Source organism: Heterobasidion irregulare, assembly GCF_000320585.1.
Source record: "Heterobasidion irregulare TC 32-1 unplaced genomic scaffold scaffold_04, whole genome shotgun sequence".
Taxonomy (NCBI): domain Eukaryota; kingdom Fungi; phylum Basidiomycota; class Agaricomycetes; order Russulales; family Bondarzewiaceae; genus Heterobasidion; species Heterobasidion irregulare.
Genome location: NW_009258200.1, coordinates 372405 through 389582, shown reverse-complemented (window position 1 = coordinate 389582; position 17178 = coordinate 372405). Strand labels below are relative to the sequence as shown.

The 17178-nt window shown below is 43.8% G+C and overlaps 3 protein-coding genes across 3 annotated transcripts; 2 read left to right on the top strand and 1 right to left on the bottom strand.

Annotated features, from left to right (window-relative positions):
• Positions 1-2461: 2461 nt before the first annotated feature.
• HETIRDRAFT_416663 (uncharacterized protein) lies at positions 2462-3901 on the top strand (the record flags this gene model as incomplete). The annotated part of the gene is made up of 3 exons (XM_009546574.1): positions 2462-3002; positions 3093-3557; positions 3615-3901. 3 exons carry the CDS (start codon positions 2462-2464, stop codon positions 3899-3901), a joined length of 1293 nt encoding a protein of 430 aa, XP_009544869.1.
• A 4122-nt stretch (positions 3902-8023) lies between these two features.
• Positions 8024-8338, top strand: HETIRDRAFT_315174 (uncharacterized protein; the record flags this gene model as incomplete). The annotated part of the gene is made up of 1 exon (XM_009546573.1): positions 8024-8338. One exon carries the CDS (start codon positions 8024-8026, stop codon positions 8336-8338), a length of 315 nt encoding a protein of 104 aa, XP_009544868.1.
• On the bottom strand, positions 8335-8597 carry HETIRDRAFT_315686 (uncharacterized protein; the record flags this gene model as incomplete). Its single annotated transcript, XM_009546572.1, has 2 exons — positions 8335-8417; positions 8477-8597. 2 exons carry the CDS (start codon positions 8595-8597, stop codon positions 8335-8337), a joined length of 204 nt encoding a protein of 67 aa, XP_009544867.1.
• Positions 8598-17178: the final 8581 nt, after the last annotated feature.

Below are 17178 nucleotides of genomic sequence, written 5' to 3'. Positions count from 1 at the left end.
AGTGCGTGCGATGTCGGGGCGATGCGATACGAGCGAGATCTTCGTGCGAAGTTGAGCTCTAAACAGAGGGGTGTTCGAAACTGGTATATTGCAGTGTCGTAGGCAGATATTTATAGTAAGTCGAAGTGAGTATAGTAAACGCGAACTCGTAAGGTAAAGTAAATCGATATTGCGCCAAGACCGTGACATAGAAAGATAAAAAGAAGACCACGCGCAGAGGTGCTCACAGACCGCGAGGTTCTGTCGTGCCGCGGTCGCGAGACAAAGCGATATTTAGTAAAGAGGTGTAGCGGTGAGACGAGGTAAACTCTAGGAAGGTGGAGGGGCAATGGATCACGGGACCTGTACTACCCAATAAGCGCACGCGATAAAGCTCTCTGCGATATCGCGTCGCGGAGCTGCTCGTGGTGCGGTCCGTGCGGTCGATGCTTGCGAGGCGTATGGCGAGAGCTTGGCGAGGTCTTTGCGGGTGTAGCAGGCTCGAGGTCGTCGTGCGATACGCGTGGGGGGCTGAGTGAGATGATGCGAGGCAATGACTGGGGGGGTGTGAGACAAGACCGCGTCGGCCCGATACCGTAATGCTGAGGTCGTAGTGGGCATCGGAGGGATCGCTCTGGGCGGCGGGGCCACCCGGCGGTCTCTGGGGTATCTCCTGAGGTCAGCCTGCTCGTGCTCGTAGAACTGCGAAAAACGGGGTCCCGGCGCTTAGAGAGGTGGCGCGCTCAACAACGAATCATTCTGATGCTCTGTCCAGGCGTCCAGACCTAAGTGAGGGGGTGGAATCTGACAACAAAGCTCAAATTTTGCTCCCGGCAAACCTTTTTAACAAATCCGACGAAACACTGGTAGAACCGTCCCTAATACGGCACATTAAGTCCACGGAAATCGCATCCTCAGACCTCATTTCCCTCATCCGACTCTCAAAATCGGAACATGATGCCCTGACAAGGGTAGCCCTCGCCAAACTCTTGCGAGTAGGGCCACAAGGAATGAGAGGATTACTGGGACACTGGACACACGAAGACGGAATCACCAGACGAAACGGCCATATATGCGTCCCAAAAGATGATGCCATACAAAGACTTATTGTCAAAACGCATCACGACGCACTCACAGCAGGACATCCAGGCAGAGCCAAAACGCTGGAAATGGTACAACGGCACTATTGGTGGCAAAACATGACAAAATTCGTTCACGAATACGTGGACGGATGTGCGGTATGTCAATCGACCAAGAACTTGACACACAAGACGCACCCTCCTATCCACCCTTTGGAAACTACCAACGTCCCTTGGCGTTTCATCTCGACAGACTTCGTCACGGACCTACCCGAAAGCAAGGGTTTCGACTCAATTAACGTGGTAGTGGACCAAGGTCTGTCCAAAGGCATAGTCATCACCCCATGCAAGAAAACGATCACGGCAGAAGAAACAACCGTGCTTTTCCAGAACAACGTTTTCAATCGACATGGGTTGCCGACCAAAATAGTATCCGATCGCGGTCCTCAATTTGCGGCCTAGTTCACCCGGGAACTCTGGAAGCGGCTAGGAATCACCGCTGCTCTCAGCACGGCTTATCATCCCCAGACAGATGGAGAAACAGAACGAGTAAACCAGGAGATCGAACAGTTCCTGAGAACGTTCTGCAATTACCACCAAGATAACTGGGTGGACCTTCTGCCGTTCGCCGAATTCTTGCACAACACGCGAAAACATTCTGCCACCGGAAAATCTCCTTTCGAAGTGCTATACGGGTTCAATCCCCCTTATTCAGCCGACACTGCGCTAGAGACAAAGGTACCCGCGGTAGCTGAACGCATTAGGGTAATGACAGAAGTCCAAGAAGAAGCCGCAGCCAGCCTACAAATAGCCAGCAATTACGCCAAAGACCGGGATCTCCACAGAAAACTCCCCCAGTGGAAAGAAGGAGACCAAGTATGGCTAGAAGGAACCCACATCCGGACAACCCATCCAAAGTTCAAGCTCGCCCCTAGGAGGTATGGACCTTTCAAAATATTGGCAAAAGTAGGGACCCTGGCATACAGACTTCAAATTCCCCAACACTGGAAGATCCACCCGGTGTTCCATGCCGCAACACTCACCAAGTATAGAGAAACTGAGGCGCATGGGGAAAACTTCGCAAGACCGCTACCGGAGGTATTGAACGATGAGGAGCATTACGAAGTGGAAATGATCGTGGACTCAAAAAGACAAGGACGGGGAACCAAGTACTTGGTCAAGTGGGCAGGATACCCCGAGGCAGATAACACCTGGGAACCCTACACTCTCCTAAAAGGGACAGCGGAAGAAGCTATGAAGGAGTTTCATGACCAATACCCTGACAAACCCCGTCCGGGAACACCCTGAAAAGCGGAGGAAGAAGTCTATAAAAGAGCGATCAGAGAGCTCTAACAAATCATTCACCCCCACTTTTCTCTCAAAGTTCCTTCTCCTTCACCCAAATGCTCCTTCACGAAGACCACGATGCTTCATCACCATCCAGAAACTCCTCCCCTGATGTCGTCCTTATGGTGTCCAATCCAGACATCGGACGAGTGGATAGAGGAACCAGTCCTCACCCAAGCAATGTTGGACGAGTTGATAGAGGAACCAGTCCTCACCGTCCAGAGCCCGCCGTCGTCACCCTCACTCCACACCTCAATAACTTCTCAGATGACGACGCCGAGGACTACGCCAAGTTCAAAGAAAGGGAAAGAACTCGCCGACCGTCACCTCAGGGGGCCCCACGAAATGCATCACGGAATGAAAACCCTGATGACAGAAACCTACCGGGCTCTGACGAAGTACCAGTGGGAGTTCCACCTCCTACTACAATCGCGGCGAGCATTGGAGCTGCAGGTCCCTCGGGACTACGAGCAAGAACAACAGCTCAACTCCCAGGCCATGGAGAAACTGAATCGATACCAGTTATACAGGGAGCTACACCTCCGCCAGTACCAACTGGTGGACCGATTCCCCGCTCCATGGGAAGAACTACCCTTGGTACAGATCCTCATGCCGGAGAATTGGAGCGACACGCGGACGCGCTCCTCTAGTGAAGTACTATCTCCGCGGTAATACAAATGGCCACAGCCATGGCCCTACAACGACTCACTAACTTTGCTGCAGGGCAACCCGGGAATGAGCATAGCGACATACCTCGACGACTGGCTAGTGCCAGTCTCCAGATCAGAGGACTCGCCCTCCAAACAGACCCTGACACCGCCTCTTGGTATGAACATAACGACGGACGACCACGAGCTCTCCTCATCCATCCCGACGAATTCTCCCAGTATGTCAACAGAGAGCTCCTTCCAGCTCTCCTCTTCACCGGAGAACTGGGCGCCATCCAACCAAGTAGAACCGACCCTTTCCGCATTGTCGTCTGGAATGTACCACGTCCCGGAGAATGTCCCACGGCTGTACCAAATCCAAGAAGGACTCCGCACACGGTTGTGGAACGCCCTTCACCGAGGCCACGGGAAAGTCGTACAGCACATAGCAATCCCACGACGTCCTCCTCTCACCGGGCACGAAATTTTCCCTTATCCCATGGGGGTACCGACGAGGAGGAACCACCCGTCTATTGAAGAAACGAGGGAAGGAGGAGTCGAGGAACCCAGGCAACCCTCCGCCGCGGAACAACTACTGGCAGGAGTGTTCGACACCGGCCTGGAACGCCTCCTCCTAGTGCTCGATTTCGTACAGACGAGGGACAGAATAACCGAAGTAGCCGCAGAACTCGCCGCGCTGATTCGGAGGCTAGAAGAAATCGCTCTTGGACTCGATCCGAGCTCGATGCATGGGATGCTTTAGACGACCCCGGAAATTATGACGACGCCGATCCTTATTATTGGCCTGATGAAGGAGGCGACGGGTACCAAGGACCCTACGACTACTAGAGAAGGCCAGTTGTGGAGCGAGAGAGGGGGTAAGGAAGTTGAGGAACTCCTTCCCCACACAAGGGTCCGAAATGACCTTAAACTATCCATCGTCCGCAACGACGCAAAACTAGGATCGTCCCTTAAGACGTTAAACTGTACAACCTCGTCCGAAAGAGACATTAAACTACCCACGTCCGGAATGACGTCTAAACTATCGGACCTGCATGTCTTAAAACTGTGAAAAGATAAGAAGGCAGGGGAAGTACCTGACCATTAGTCCTAGGTTCAAATGATGGTACAAATCAAGGACAACAGCGGGCATAATTCCACGTACGACCTACGGCGGAACCTTTCACATCCTCGCTGTCAAGGAGTTAATCTGACAGATGCATCAAGCATCCCATTTGGATCCTCAGTTTTACAGGGTTTTTTCCGCATTAGGGAACCCTCTACATGACATATACTCTACTCATAGGTGTCGACAAGCCGGCTCTTTGCCTTGGTACAGCGAAGTGCCCATACATAACCGGTTGCAAGTCCGAGTCAAGAAATTATGATGCACAACTCATTAAGTGAACCCTCACAGTCAAGGTCTGACTGGTGTTTTGGGACGTCCCACTTTGGATCTCCCGTTTTACAGGATCGTTTCCGCATTAGGGGATCCTACAGCTGGCGCATGAGATGATGTAGAGAACGGGCCACCTCTACTTCACAAGTCTTCCTATAATGATGTGAGGCCATAATACATCCGGAACGATGTAAAACTACCAAAGGCTTGGTCCGCAATGACTATAAACTACTAGGGTCCGCAATGACGTTAAACTAGTCTTCGTCCGAAATGACGGAAAACTATCCTCGTCCGAGATGACGTAAAACTACCATTGACCCAAGGAGCGTGGTTGCATTCTGGTGAAGCGGGGATTTTCGGGAGGATCCACGTCGCAGAACCCTGCCTGTAAGAAGTCGAAGCGCTTCCGATATTCACTCGCTTTTTGGTAAAAGAATATCGGGTCGTCTTGGTTCAAATCCAAGCGAGGGGTCTGGGGACATGGAAGAGCAAGCATCTCTTCATGGAGCGCTCAGTCTAGTCCTGGAGTCGAAGTACAAGAAATTCCGCTCCAAGACCTAGTCAGGAGGCAACTAGGACACGTGCCTCGAGTCGAAAATCTAGTAGGAAGGGACTAGATCACGTGACTCTCGTCTGGCCTACATAGCGGAAGAACGACAAGAGCGGGCCACTCACACGGAGAAGTCTATTCCGCCATTCGTCCGCAACGACGATAAACTACGAACGTCCGAGATGACGTTAAACTAAGCATTGTTTTTCCACAATATTTGTGGCGAAACAACGTCCGAGATGACGTTAAACTATTGTCCTCTCAAGAATGAGGATCGTAATGGATATCTCGACCAGATGCCCATTCGTCCGAAATGATGATAAACTATTGTCCCTTTCCACATAGGGATTGTTCGAGGCCATTTTTGCAATGGAAATGGCGTCGACGTCCGCAACGACGGTAAACTACGGGCATCCGAAATGATGTAAAACTACCATCCCTTCGTTCTAGGGATCGTGCGTGGTGGAAATCAAGGTTATCCCCATGCGTCCGAAACGACGCTAAACTACTTGTCCCTTCAAGTATAGGGATTGTGTGTGGCAATCTTGACAAGATACCACGCGTCCGTGACAACGTTAAACTAGTGCCCCTGGACCTAGGGGTTGTCATTGATGTCCAATCCCCTGGACACCAATGCGTCCACAATGACGGAAAACTATTTGCTCCTTACCATATAGGAGTTGTGGATTGACCGCCATGCTGTCAATCGGTCCGCAATAACACTAAACTACGATGCTCCTTACCGTATAGGAGTTGTGGTTGTTGACCAAGACCATGGTCATCAACCGTCTGAGAAGACGTTAAACTACACGTCCCTTTTAGAATAGGGATCATCAGTCGACATCATTCTTGATGAGAATGTGTCGACAATGTCCGAAATGACGGTAAACTACCTTCATCCTCGGAAGGAAAAGCCTATCATAACTCGAGGGACATAGTCAGACGATAGCCCGCCTATCGCACGGCGTTAAACTGCGAGGATGCCTACCTCAAGGCATTAAACTGAGCGGTCTCCTAATATTGAGACGTTATAAGTTATCCGGTTTGATATAGTATAAACCGTTCCCATCATGCCTCAGTGGAAACCTGCGGGATAAAGTCTGGTCTAGGGCCCTATGCACACAACCGATGGAAATTCCGGCGTGCAGAAACATCTTTTTCCCACAGATATTCCATGTTGATGATGAAGAAGGTCCGCAAATGACCTAGAAGTAAACTACAAGGCAGCGCAGGGCGCCTTAATACATCCGAAACGATGTAAAACTACTGGCATCCGCAACGACGTAAAACTAGGTCATCGTCCGCAACAACGATAAACTACGGAATGTCCAGCAAGACATTTAAACTGCTAACGTGGATATATCTCGCAACCCGACAAATATATCAGCTGTGGTCTTAATGTCCATTCGTGCAAGCAAACGGGTCGATCAGGAGAAGGAGTCAGACTCCTCCTTACTCCTCACGACACCCTTCAAGTCTAATTCTCTTCACATCCTTGCCTCAAACCCAATACGCATAGTGAATCAAACAAACTCTGGATGTCGAACTAACTCACCGGAGATGAGCCCACCGTATGGGGGCAATACTGCTTGGGATTTATGGCTGCAACCTCACCGGAGATGAGCTCACCGTATGGGAGCGATACTGCTTGGGACGTTAAGATGGTAGTCTGGGGAAGTAGGCCTAAGCCTTTGTAAAGCGATCAACCTACTTGCCCGTGGACGCCATCCTCTGAACGCCAAGAGGAACAACAAAAATCACGAGGATAACGACTATCCTGGAAACACTGAGGTTTGGCCCTTGGAGAAGGAAGAAGAAGAACCTGATGACACGAATTGGAACCCACATGCTAGAGTTTCTATTCATCCACACACCACTCGCATTCATACGCCTTTCTTGATGCTGTTTCCAGAGGAGGCTGGAAGTAAGACCGCGATGGGTTTACCCGCAGCAAAAACAATCCTTACGGGTGAAGGAAGAACATCCTAGTGGCCCAGGGCTTGGAACCCCCTGCGTTATGGCCGAGAAACAAACAGCTCAACGGAGATGGAAAACTCCTAGAGGATCAAACGACGTAAGTCGGTCTTCCTCCCAGAAAACGAAGTCATGTCCCGGAAGTCGCATCCGGAGACCGTTTTTGGATCAAGAAAGCAAATCGTATATGGAGTGGCGATGAAGCGCAAAGTGCTGTCCTACCAGGCGAATAGGATGTAGAAAGGGGGTATTGTTATGATCACGTTCTGTCGGGCCTTAACGGCGGTCTATTCCGACACGATCATCACAAATATCAAGCGGCCTCACAAGGTGAGGCGTACAAACAAGGTACAGATAGTAACCTTGGTCATCCACTCCCAACGGATCACCCTATCGTTGGTCGAGTATCACGGGCCTATTGCGTAGTGGGCATGGGACGCCGCCTTACAAACTACTCACACACCGGGCATTGAGCTCCTAGTCTTTCCTGGCCGGAAGGAGACGAACGGAGAAGCACAAGAGTAGTCGTTATTGAGAGAGACAACTTAGAGAATACCGACGGATACATATACGGTATTCTCACGCCCTATTTCCTAAAGTAGTATAAAAGGCCCATAGAGTAGGCTGAGGTTCTTCAGTCTATTCTCTTCGTTCGTTGTGGTCTTCCTACCACAGCACTCTCATCCACTGTAGTCTTCCTACTACAGCCTTCATTGCTATATCGCAATACACCCCTGGCTCCTGTGCTACACGTACAGTCGAGACCATCGTTCCACACATCCTCCACGAGTGACCTAGGGAAGAACCTCCTACTCTTGGGGTTATCGAACGAGCAGTTCATAACAGTATGTCAACTGAGAGCTCCTTTTAGCTCTCCTTTTCCCAGAAAAGCTAGGAGCTATCACGCTGCATTGAGCTGATCCCTTTCATGTCATTACCCAAATAGGGCCCTTTTATTACAAGGAACACTCCATGCCAAACTCCTGAAGGGTTCCACATTCTACTATGGAACAACCTCCTCCATGACAATGAGCACTTCATATGTCACATGGGAGCCCTATGCACCCCCATTCTAGAGTACAAGACATTCCCTGTGCTATTTGGAATACTAACAAAGAGGAACCGCCCATCTATCAAAGAAATGAAGGCAGATGGACTAGAGGAACCCAGACGCCCTACCACCATGGAGCACACACTAGCAGAGATGTTCAACAATGAGATGGAACATCCACTCCTGCTTGTTGACTTTGTGCAAACGAGAGCACAAATCCTCAAAACAATTGATGAACTTGCCGCACTAACTTGGAAACTAAAAGAGATTGCTTCTGGACTCAATCCAAGCTCAAAGCATGGGATGCATTAGATGACCCAGGAAATTACAATGATGCTGACCCATACCACCAACCTGATGAAGGTGGAGATGGGTACCAAGGTAATGACAACTGAACACAAGGGACAATAGTAGAAAAAAGGGGAGTAAGGGAGTCGAGAAACCCCTTACCTATGAACAATAACTGCAACAAGGAGGGAAGGATCCCTGTCACATAGGTTATTAGCCCACGAATGGGATGCCTCACCAGAGGCTTGGTCCACAACAACCTAAAACTACGATCATCCCTCATGATATTAAACTGTATGACCTACATCCGAAATCGATGATAAACTACCCCATGTCCAGAATAATGTCTAAACTATCAGACCTGCATATCTTGAAACTGTGAAAAGACAAGAAGGCAGGGAAAGTACCAAACCACTAGCCTATATTCTAGTGATGGTAGAACATGGCACAATAGCAGGCACATTACTGTTAAGGGAGTAATCTGACAGATGCATTGAGTGTCTCATTTGGATCCTCAGTTTTACAGGGTTTTTTCTGCATTAGGGAACCCTCTACGACTTGAATATTTTGATGGTCAATAAGCCAGCTTCTTTATCTGGCACAACAAAGAATTCCATACATAACTGGTGCAAAGTCCAAGGTCCAAGACTATTTATGATACATAACTCAGTAAAGTGACCCTCATAGTCAAGGTCTGACTGGTGTTTGGATGTCCCACTTTGGATCTCTAGTTTTACAGGATCATTTTTACATTAGGGGATCTTAACTGCTGACACATGGGATAGTAGGGGCCGATCCCTCTTCTATAAAAATGCTTGCCCCCAACGGCAATGCAGGGATATTAAATACATCTAGAATGATGTAAAACTACCAAAGGCTTGGTCTGCAATGACTATAAAATACTAGGGTCTACAATAACATTAAACTAGTCTTATCTGAAATGACACTAAACTATCCTTGTCCAAGATGACATTAAACTACCATGGCTTGGAATTGAAGTACAAGAAATTCCGCTCCAAGACCTAGTCAGGAGGCAACTAGGACATATGCCTCGAGTCAAGCATCTAGTTGGGGAAGCAGCTAGATCGCAAGACTTTATTAGCTCACTTTATGGAAGTGCAATGGGAATTGTCCACTCCCCATAAGTCTATTTCACACATTAACATCCAAAATGACATTAAACTACTGTCCCTCAGTTTTAGGGATCATATAGTGCTGTCTATATCACAAAACAGCAGCATACATCCAAAATGACAATAAACTACTTACTCCTTACCAAATAGGAGTTGTGATTGACAGTCATGACCTTGGCCATCAATCAGTCCAAAATGACAATAAACTACTGTCCCTTTTTCAATAGGGATCATCAATCAACCATAGGGATCATCAATCAACATCATTTTTGATTAAAATATGTCAGTCAAGTCTGAAATGATGATAAACTACCTTTATTCTCGAAAGGCCAAGTCTATCATGACTCAAGGAATTCAGTCAGACAATATCAGTCACCTACCTCACGGCATTAATCTAAGTGGTCTCTAAACCTTGTGACAATATAAGTTATCTGGTTTGATACAGATAAACCATTCCCATCATGCCTCAGTGGAATCTAGCAAAGCAAAGTCTGTTCTATGGCCCTATGCACATTACTGATAAAGGATCTGGCATGCAGAAATATCTTCTTTTACAGATACTCTATATTGATGATAATGAAGGTCTGAAACAACCTTAATATAAACTACCAAATGACACCAAATGTTGTATTCATCTGTGATGACAGAAAACTATGAATGTCCACTATAATGCTAAACTAGCATTATGGATATACTCTACATGACCTTGATTAATCAATCATCTGTGGTCTTAATGTCTATTTATACATGCAAAGGCATAGCATGAGGAGAAGGAGCCAGACTCCTCCTCTTTTCTTAGTATGCCCTTCAAGTCTGATTCTCTTCATATTCTTCACCTCGATCATCTCTAGACATCATGCCAACCTCACCAGAGATGAGCTCATCATATGGGAGCAATACTGCTTGGGATTGTTAAAGAAACCTTGCCAGTCTGGAGAAGTAGGCCTAAGCCTTGTGTAAGCAATCAACCTACTTGTCCATGGACCCCCTTGGCACAGCAATCACAAGGGCAAACCAATAATCATGGGAATATAACAACTATCTTGGATACATAGCAAATCAAAGTTGTTGAAGAAGGAAGAAGAAGAAATTAATGACACAAACTAGAAACCACATGTATGAGTTTCTACTCATCTCACCCTCATTTGCATTCATATGTCTTTCTTGACACCATACTAAAAGCTGAACTAGTTTGGAGGTCCCTGGCTTGAGAACCCAGGCACACTCTATAAAAATTGAGGGGTGAAGGAAGAATACCCTACATATATAAGAAGATTGGTAGCCCTCGACAAGCTAGGAAACAAACAGCTCAACGGAGATGGACAACTCCTAGAGGATCAAACAATATAAGTCAGTATTCCTCCCAGAAAATGAAGTTATATTCCAGAAGATATATCTGGTTGATACATCATTTGGATCAAGAAAGCAAATCATATATGGAATGAAGATGAATGCACACATCTGGAAAACCATCCCTTTATATTAAGCTCTAATTAGTTCTATTTATGCATAATTAAGAACGATTAGGATTAGACATTTTTAGCTTAACCCCCCTCTAAACCTGTTCTAATTAGACATAATTTTCCTAAATTAGGAATTATTAGGATGGATTATAACCTGAAATTTTGGAAAAATCATAATAAATCAAGCATCAGTGTTTTCATAGCCTTCTTATAGAGTCATGTCTATTAGAGCACTAGTTCAATACCTAAACACAGAATATACCTTATAACAAACTTGCCTTTTGCCAGGGTTGAACCAACAACCTCATGTATGCAAGCACCTGGGACAGATGCTCTAAGCCACTAAGCCACAAGGTCTAAGATATAAACTTGGTAATCTAAATAAGTAGACATAATATAGGCAACCTCAACATCTCTGATTTTATTTAACATTTATCTTTCCTCTATCTTATAAATAAATAGGTCAATAAATACCTAAAAAGTCAGGTCTTTTAGGATTTAGTTTAAACACCAGCTAAGAAGATAATAAACCAATGGAAAATCAATAATACACTTTATATAGGATAAAAATAAATTATGGCACTTATACAATTTGGACTGAGAATGTGTAAAACTATGACTGAGTGTAATATTCAATGGGACTCTACTAGTATAGACAATGCTACCTTAATTTGCAAATTTGATTGAAACATGATTATGAATAATCAAGATCCAATAAGAGAGAGGGGTTTTCCAAATAGCCACTAGTGAGGTAGAGGGTGGGGACAAGTGTATATGTATGGCATGCCTATACATAAATAAGCACAAGATTGTTGGAGGTGATCTTAATATGCTTAATGCATATATTTCCTATATGGTAGGCAAATATATTATTCTGGCACCACATACCAATATGACTGTCTTTTCCACAGCCTAATAGCTAGAGGAAAACACCAAGTTTGAGCATCTTCTGTATAACAAGGCAATAAACAATATAAATAGTGCTAAAAATTGTAATATCAATAGTGATGATGATTGTGTGCTGCACAAGACAGTATTAGCCACTATACTAATAGATAAGGTCTATAAGGCTGCATATAGCATATCCCTAAGTCCAACCCACATGTTGTGTCCTATAATGACCAGTAGCAGGCATTGGCTAATAATGACAACTTTAATGATCTTGTGTGCAAGGCCAAGATACCTAGGCCTTCATAGCCTCTTGTGGCAGCTGCCAAGCTGCCAACAAAGTGGCTGGGGGCATCAATGCACATTTCTCTCTTTCTATATCCCTTATAAAAGCAGCTGGAAAGTCAGCAAAAGAGCTACAAGATAATGGTATAGGCATATATGAAGGAGAGTAATATGCTGAAACAGTATAAAATGTGCCACATTTTTACCTTCTCACTGATAGAGCAGTAGTACTTACTATTTCCTACTAATAATTAAAGACTTCTTAGTATGGAATTAGTGCTAATATCATGAAATTAGAAACCAATACAATGCTCACAGTATGTTGCTCCCAATTAGGAAATTAGACACTTTTAGATACTATGAACACTTTTAGATACTTTTAGACACTATTAGATATAATCTGGAGCTAATACAAGGGGGTGTTTTTCCAGATGCAGTGTTGTCCTACCAGGTGAATAGGAAATAAAAAGGGGGTATTGTTATGATCACAACTTATTGGGCCTTTATGGAGGTCTATCTGATACGATTATTAGGCCTTTATGGAGGTCTATCTGATATGATTGTCACAACTATCAGGCAGCCTCACAGGCTAAGGCGTATATTAAGGTACAGGTATTATCCTTGGTCATCCACTCCCAGTGGATGCATCTGTTGCTGGTTGAGTATCACAGGACAATTGCGTGGGTGGCCAATGGCAGTCTAATCATATACTCACAGGCATAAAACTCCTTGCCTGCCTTGTTGGAAGGCGGCAAGTGCAGACAACAAGAATAGTCATTCTTAGAGAGTAATGACTTAGAGAATACCTATGGTATACATATACAGGATTCTCACACCCTTCTCAAAGTAGTATAAAAGGCCCATAGAATAGGCTAAGGATATTTAGTCTATTTTCTTTGTTCAGTACTGTCCCCTAATAGTACTACCTTTGCTCTACTGCAGTCTCCATACTGCTGTACCCTTACACTTGCAAGCAGCCCACTTGCTACTCTGCAATAACATCAGCTCCTATGCTGCACATACAGCCAAGACCATCATTCCACTTTTCCTCCTCGAGCAACCTAGGGAAGAACCCTCTACTCTTGGGGTTATTGAACGAGCAGTTCATAACACTAGTACTGTCTTCCTACAGTACTCTATCTGCAATATTATCTACTCCTGTGCTACACTTACAGTTGAGACCTTCATTCATTCTTCCTTGTGAAGCAACCTAGGGAAGAACCTCTTACTCTTGGAGTTATTGAATAAGCAGTTTATAATAGTAGGTGGTCACTATTATCAATGTCCCTCATAATGTTAAACTATACAAATTCATTCACAAAAATATAAAACTACCTCCATTCAGAATGACATCTAAACTACTAAACCTATATATCCTTAAACTGTGAAAAGACAAGAAGCCAGGGGAAGTACCTGACCAATACTAGCACCATACGTATACAATACAATAGCAGAGGTATTATGAGGTGGCAAAACTTATGGTGAAGCATTTCATATCCTTGCTGTCAAAGAGTTAATTTGATAGATGTATGGGTATCCTATTTGGATCCCTAGTTTTAGAGGGTTTTTTCCACATTAGGGAACCCTATAGACACATATTTGGTATTGAACAGCTGCTCCTCCTTCTTATGGACCAAGAAGCATAGGAATATAACTAGTGCAAAAAGACTACAGAACAAGGTTTCCTTGTATGATTGCATACATACTTGGTAAAGTAATCCTTCACTGTCAAGATGTAACAGGTGTTTAGGCATCCTACTTTGGATCCCCAGTTTTACAGGGTCATTTCCATATAGGGAGCTCTACTAATGCTGATGCATGGACAGATCAGAGTACTTAACCCATTAGAGATTAAAATAATGGCTAGCTTTGATAATGCAAAGCAGGAAAATTACATCTGGAACAATATAAAACTACCAAAGGCTTAGTCCACAATGAATATAAACTAGTTCTCATCCACAATAATATTAAACTACAAGTGGCTGCAATTATGGTAAACTAGTCTGTGTCCAGAACAACAATTGAACTACCATTGACCTATGGATAGTGGTTGTATTCTAGTGAAGTGTGGAACCCAAACTTCCAAGTTATAGAACCCTGCCTATAAGTGGTTAGGTGCTTCCATATTCTTCTATCTTTCAGTAAAAGAATATAGGGTCAATCTGGTTCAATTCTAGACAAGGTATTTGGGGATGCAAAGGAGCTAGCTTATCCTTACAGTATACCTATTCCAATCTTGGAGTTGAAGACAAGAAATTCTGCTTTAAGACCTAGTCAGTAGGCAACTAGGACACATGCCTGGAGAGAGTCTGGTTATGGCAAACTGGATCATAAGACTCATTGCAGCTGCACATTACGATACTACAATGTTAAGTGAGTTATCCCCAAATCCTGACCACTCCTCTAGCCAACATCTGAAATGACATTAAACTACAGTTCCTCAGTCTTAGGAATCATATTAGAGCTAGAATTACCCTAGCTACAATCTACAAGGATGATAAACTACTGTCCTTTTTGCATAGAGATCATCAATCGATGTCATTGTTGACAACAATACATCAATCAAAGTCTAAAATGATGGTAAACTACTCTCATCTCCAGAGGGCAACATCTATTGTGACTTGGAGGACAAAGTCAGAAGATAGCAGTCGCCTAGCTTATAGCATTAAACTGAGTTGGCCAAAACATACAGCCTAAGTTATCCAGTTTAATATAGTATAAACTGTTCCCATCATGCCTTAATGAAAATCTAAAGAATTAAAACCTGGTCTAGGGCCCTATGCACATCACCAATGAATGATCTAGTGTATAGAAAAGTTCTTTCCTTATAGATACTTTATGTTGATGATGAAGAAGGTCTATAAACAACCTTGTTCTCAAACTAGGAGACCATGCAAAAGCCATCTCAAAGTACTATCCTGCAAGACAAGAACAAAATTGCCAAGACATCTTCAAAGACTTTAAACTATAAAACATCTTGCATAATATTTAGACTACATTTCTTAGATTTTATGTAACCCTGAATAATTACCATCTGTGGTCACAAAGTCTTCCTACACATGCAAAGTTGGTGCCCATTAAAAAACAAGAGGCCAGACTCCCTCTTTGTTCCAAAACTTAATCTTGGTCAGAGATAAGCTTACTGTATAGGACCAATACAGCTTGATGGGAGTACTAACATCAGTTTATTCCCTTCACACTCTCAATTTGAACCTAACACCTTTAGTGAAAAACAAACTCTAGACACATACCCAACCTCACCAGACTTAAGCTCACCATATGGAAGCAATGCTAGTTGGGATTGTTAAAGAAACCCTGGCAGACTCAAAACAAGTTTTAGGTATAGCTACAATAGAGAAGTAGGCCTAAGCCTTGGTAAAGCAATTGACTTATTTATCTAAAGTCCCTCTTAGTACAGCAATCATGAGAAACAGAGAAGCTATCCTAGAGACACTAAGGTTTGACCCTTGGAGAAGGAAGAAAAAGAAAATGATAATGCTATAAAGGTTCCACATTGATGAGTTTCTATTCATCTAATACCCTATCTTGCATATATGCCTTTCTTTTGAGCCCAACTAATATAGTCTGGTATATGCAGTAGAATCAGCTTGGCCTGAGAACCCAATCTCAGTCCATAACAAAACTAGTGGGTAACAAAAAATACCCTCTAATGAGGAGCCTGGGAAACTCTAACAGTTGGGTAGCAAATAGTTCAATGGAGATGGAAAACTCCTAGAGGACTGAATAATATAAGTCAGCTCTCCTCCTAGAAAATGAATTTATAGCAGAAGTTGCATCTGCTCTTTGTTTGGCTTAGGAAAGCATATCATATATGGAATGGCAACAAAACCCTATGATTTTTTTATTAGGTGTTAGGATGTAGAAAGAGGGTATTGTTATGATTATGGTCTGCCAAGGCCTTCAAGGTTCAGTCTAGTTGGCAATTAATTATCACAAGTACTAGGCAGCGCCATCCATAGTATAGACATCATAGTTCAAGGTAGAGTCCTTAGGTCATTAACTCCTAGAAGATATTGTCATTGCTAGTTCAGTATCAGGAGGTATATTCTAAGAGGAGAACTAAAGGAAGGCCTAACTACTACTTTACAAAAGAACCCATCTCATCAGAATTCCTATGTTAAAAGGAGACAATTAAGGGATCACAAGAGTAGGCACTAAGGGAAAGCAGCAGCCATTGGAAAATGCCTGGAGAAAACTAGTGGCATTCTCATGATATCCCAAAGTAGTATATAAAGCCCATAGAATAGGCTGAGGATCTTCAGTCTATTCTCTTTATTTAGTATTGTCATCCAACGATACTCTTTATCCACTATAGTATTCAAACTGTAGTCTTCATTCTATACTACCATCTCCCAGTATACTTCAATGAATATTATCCCCTTCTATATATTTATATAGTTGAGGCCATCATTCCACTCTTCCTCATTATGTGACCTAGGGAAGAACCTCCTACTCTTAGGGTTGCTGAACAAGCAGTTTGTAATAATATGCATCAAAGAGAGAGATGAGTGGAAAGCCTCTTTCATGACACCACTAGGGATCTTTGAACCCACTGTGATGTTCTTTGGTCTTACCAACTCTCCTGCCACCTTCCAAGCTATAATGAATATGATTTTTAGAAAACTCATCATTATTTGCAAGATAACAGTATACATGGATAATATTCCAATTTTCTCTAAAACTATGCAGAAGCATGTTTCAATTATCAACTAAGTTCTCCAGATCCTACATGACAATAACCTTTACCTTAAACCTAAAAAATGTGAGTTCTACAAAGAAAAGTTAAACTACCTTGGATATACAATTTCAAAGGACCATATCACAATAGAGGACTACAAGATTAATGCTATCAAATACTGGCCCATTTTTTACATAGTTCACAATATCCAGTTGTTTTTAGGTCTAGGAAATTTCTATAGGTATTTTATTGACAAGTTTTCACTTATCATATGTCTCTTACATGACCTTACGAAAAAGGATGAAAAATGGAATTGGACCCCAGAATGTCAACAGGCTTTTGATCAACTACTGATGCATCTCTTACTATATATAGTACTACACTATTATAAGAAGG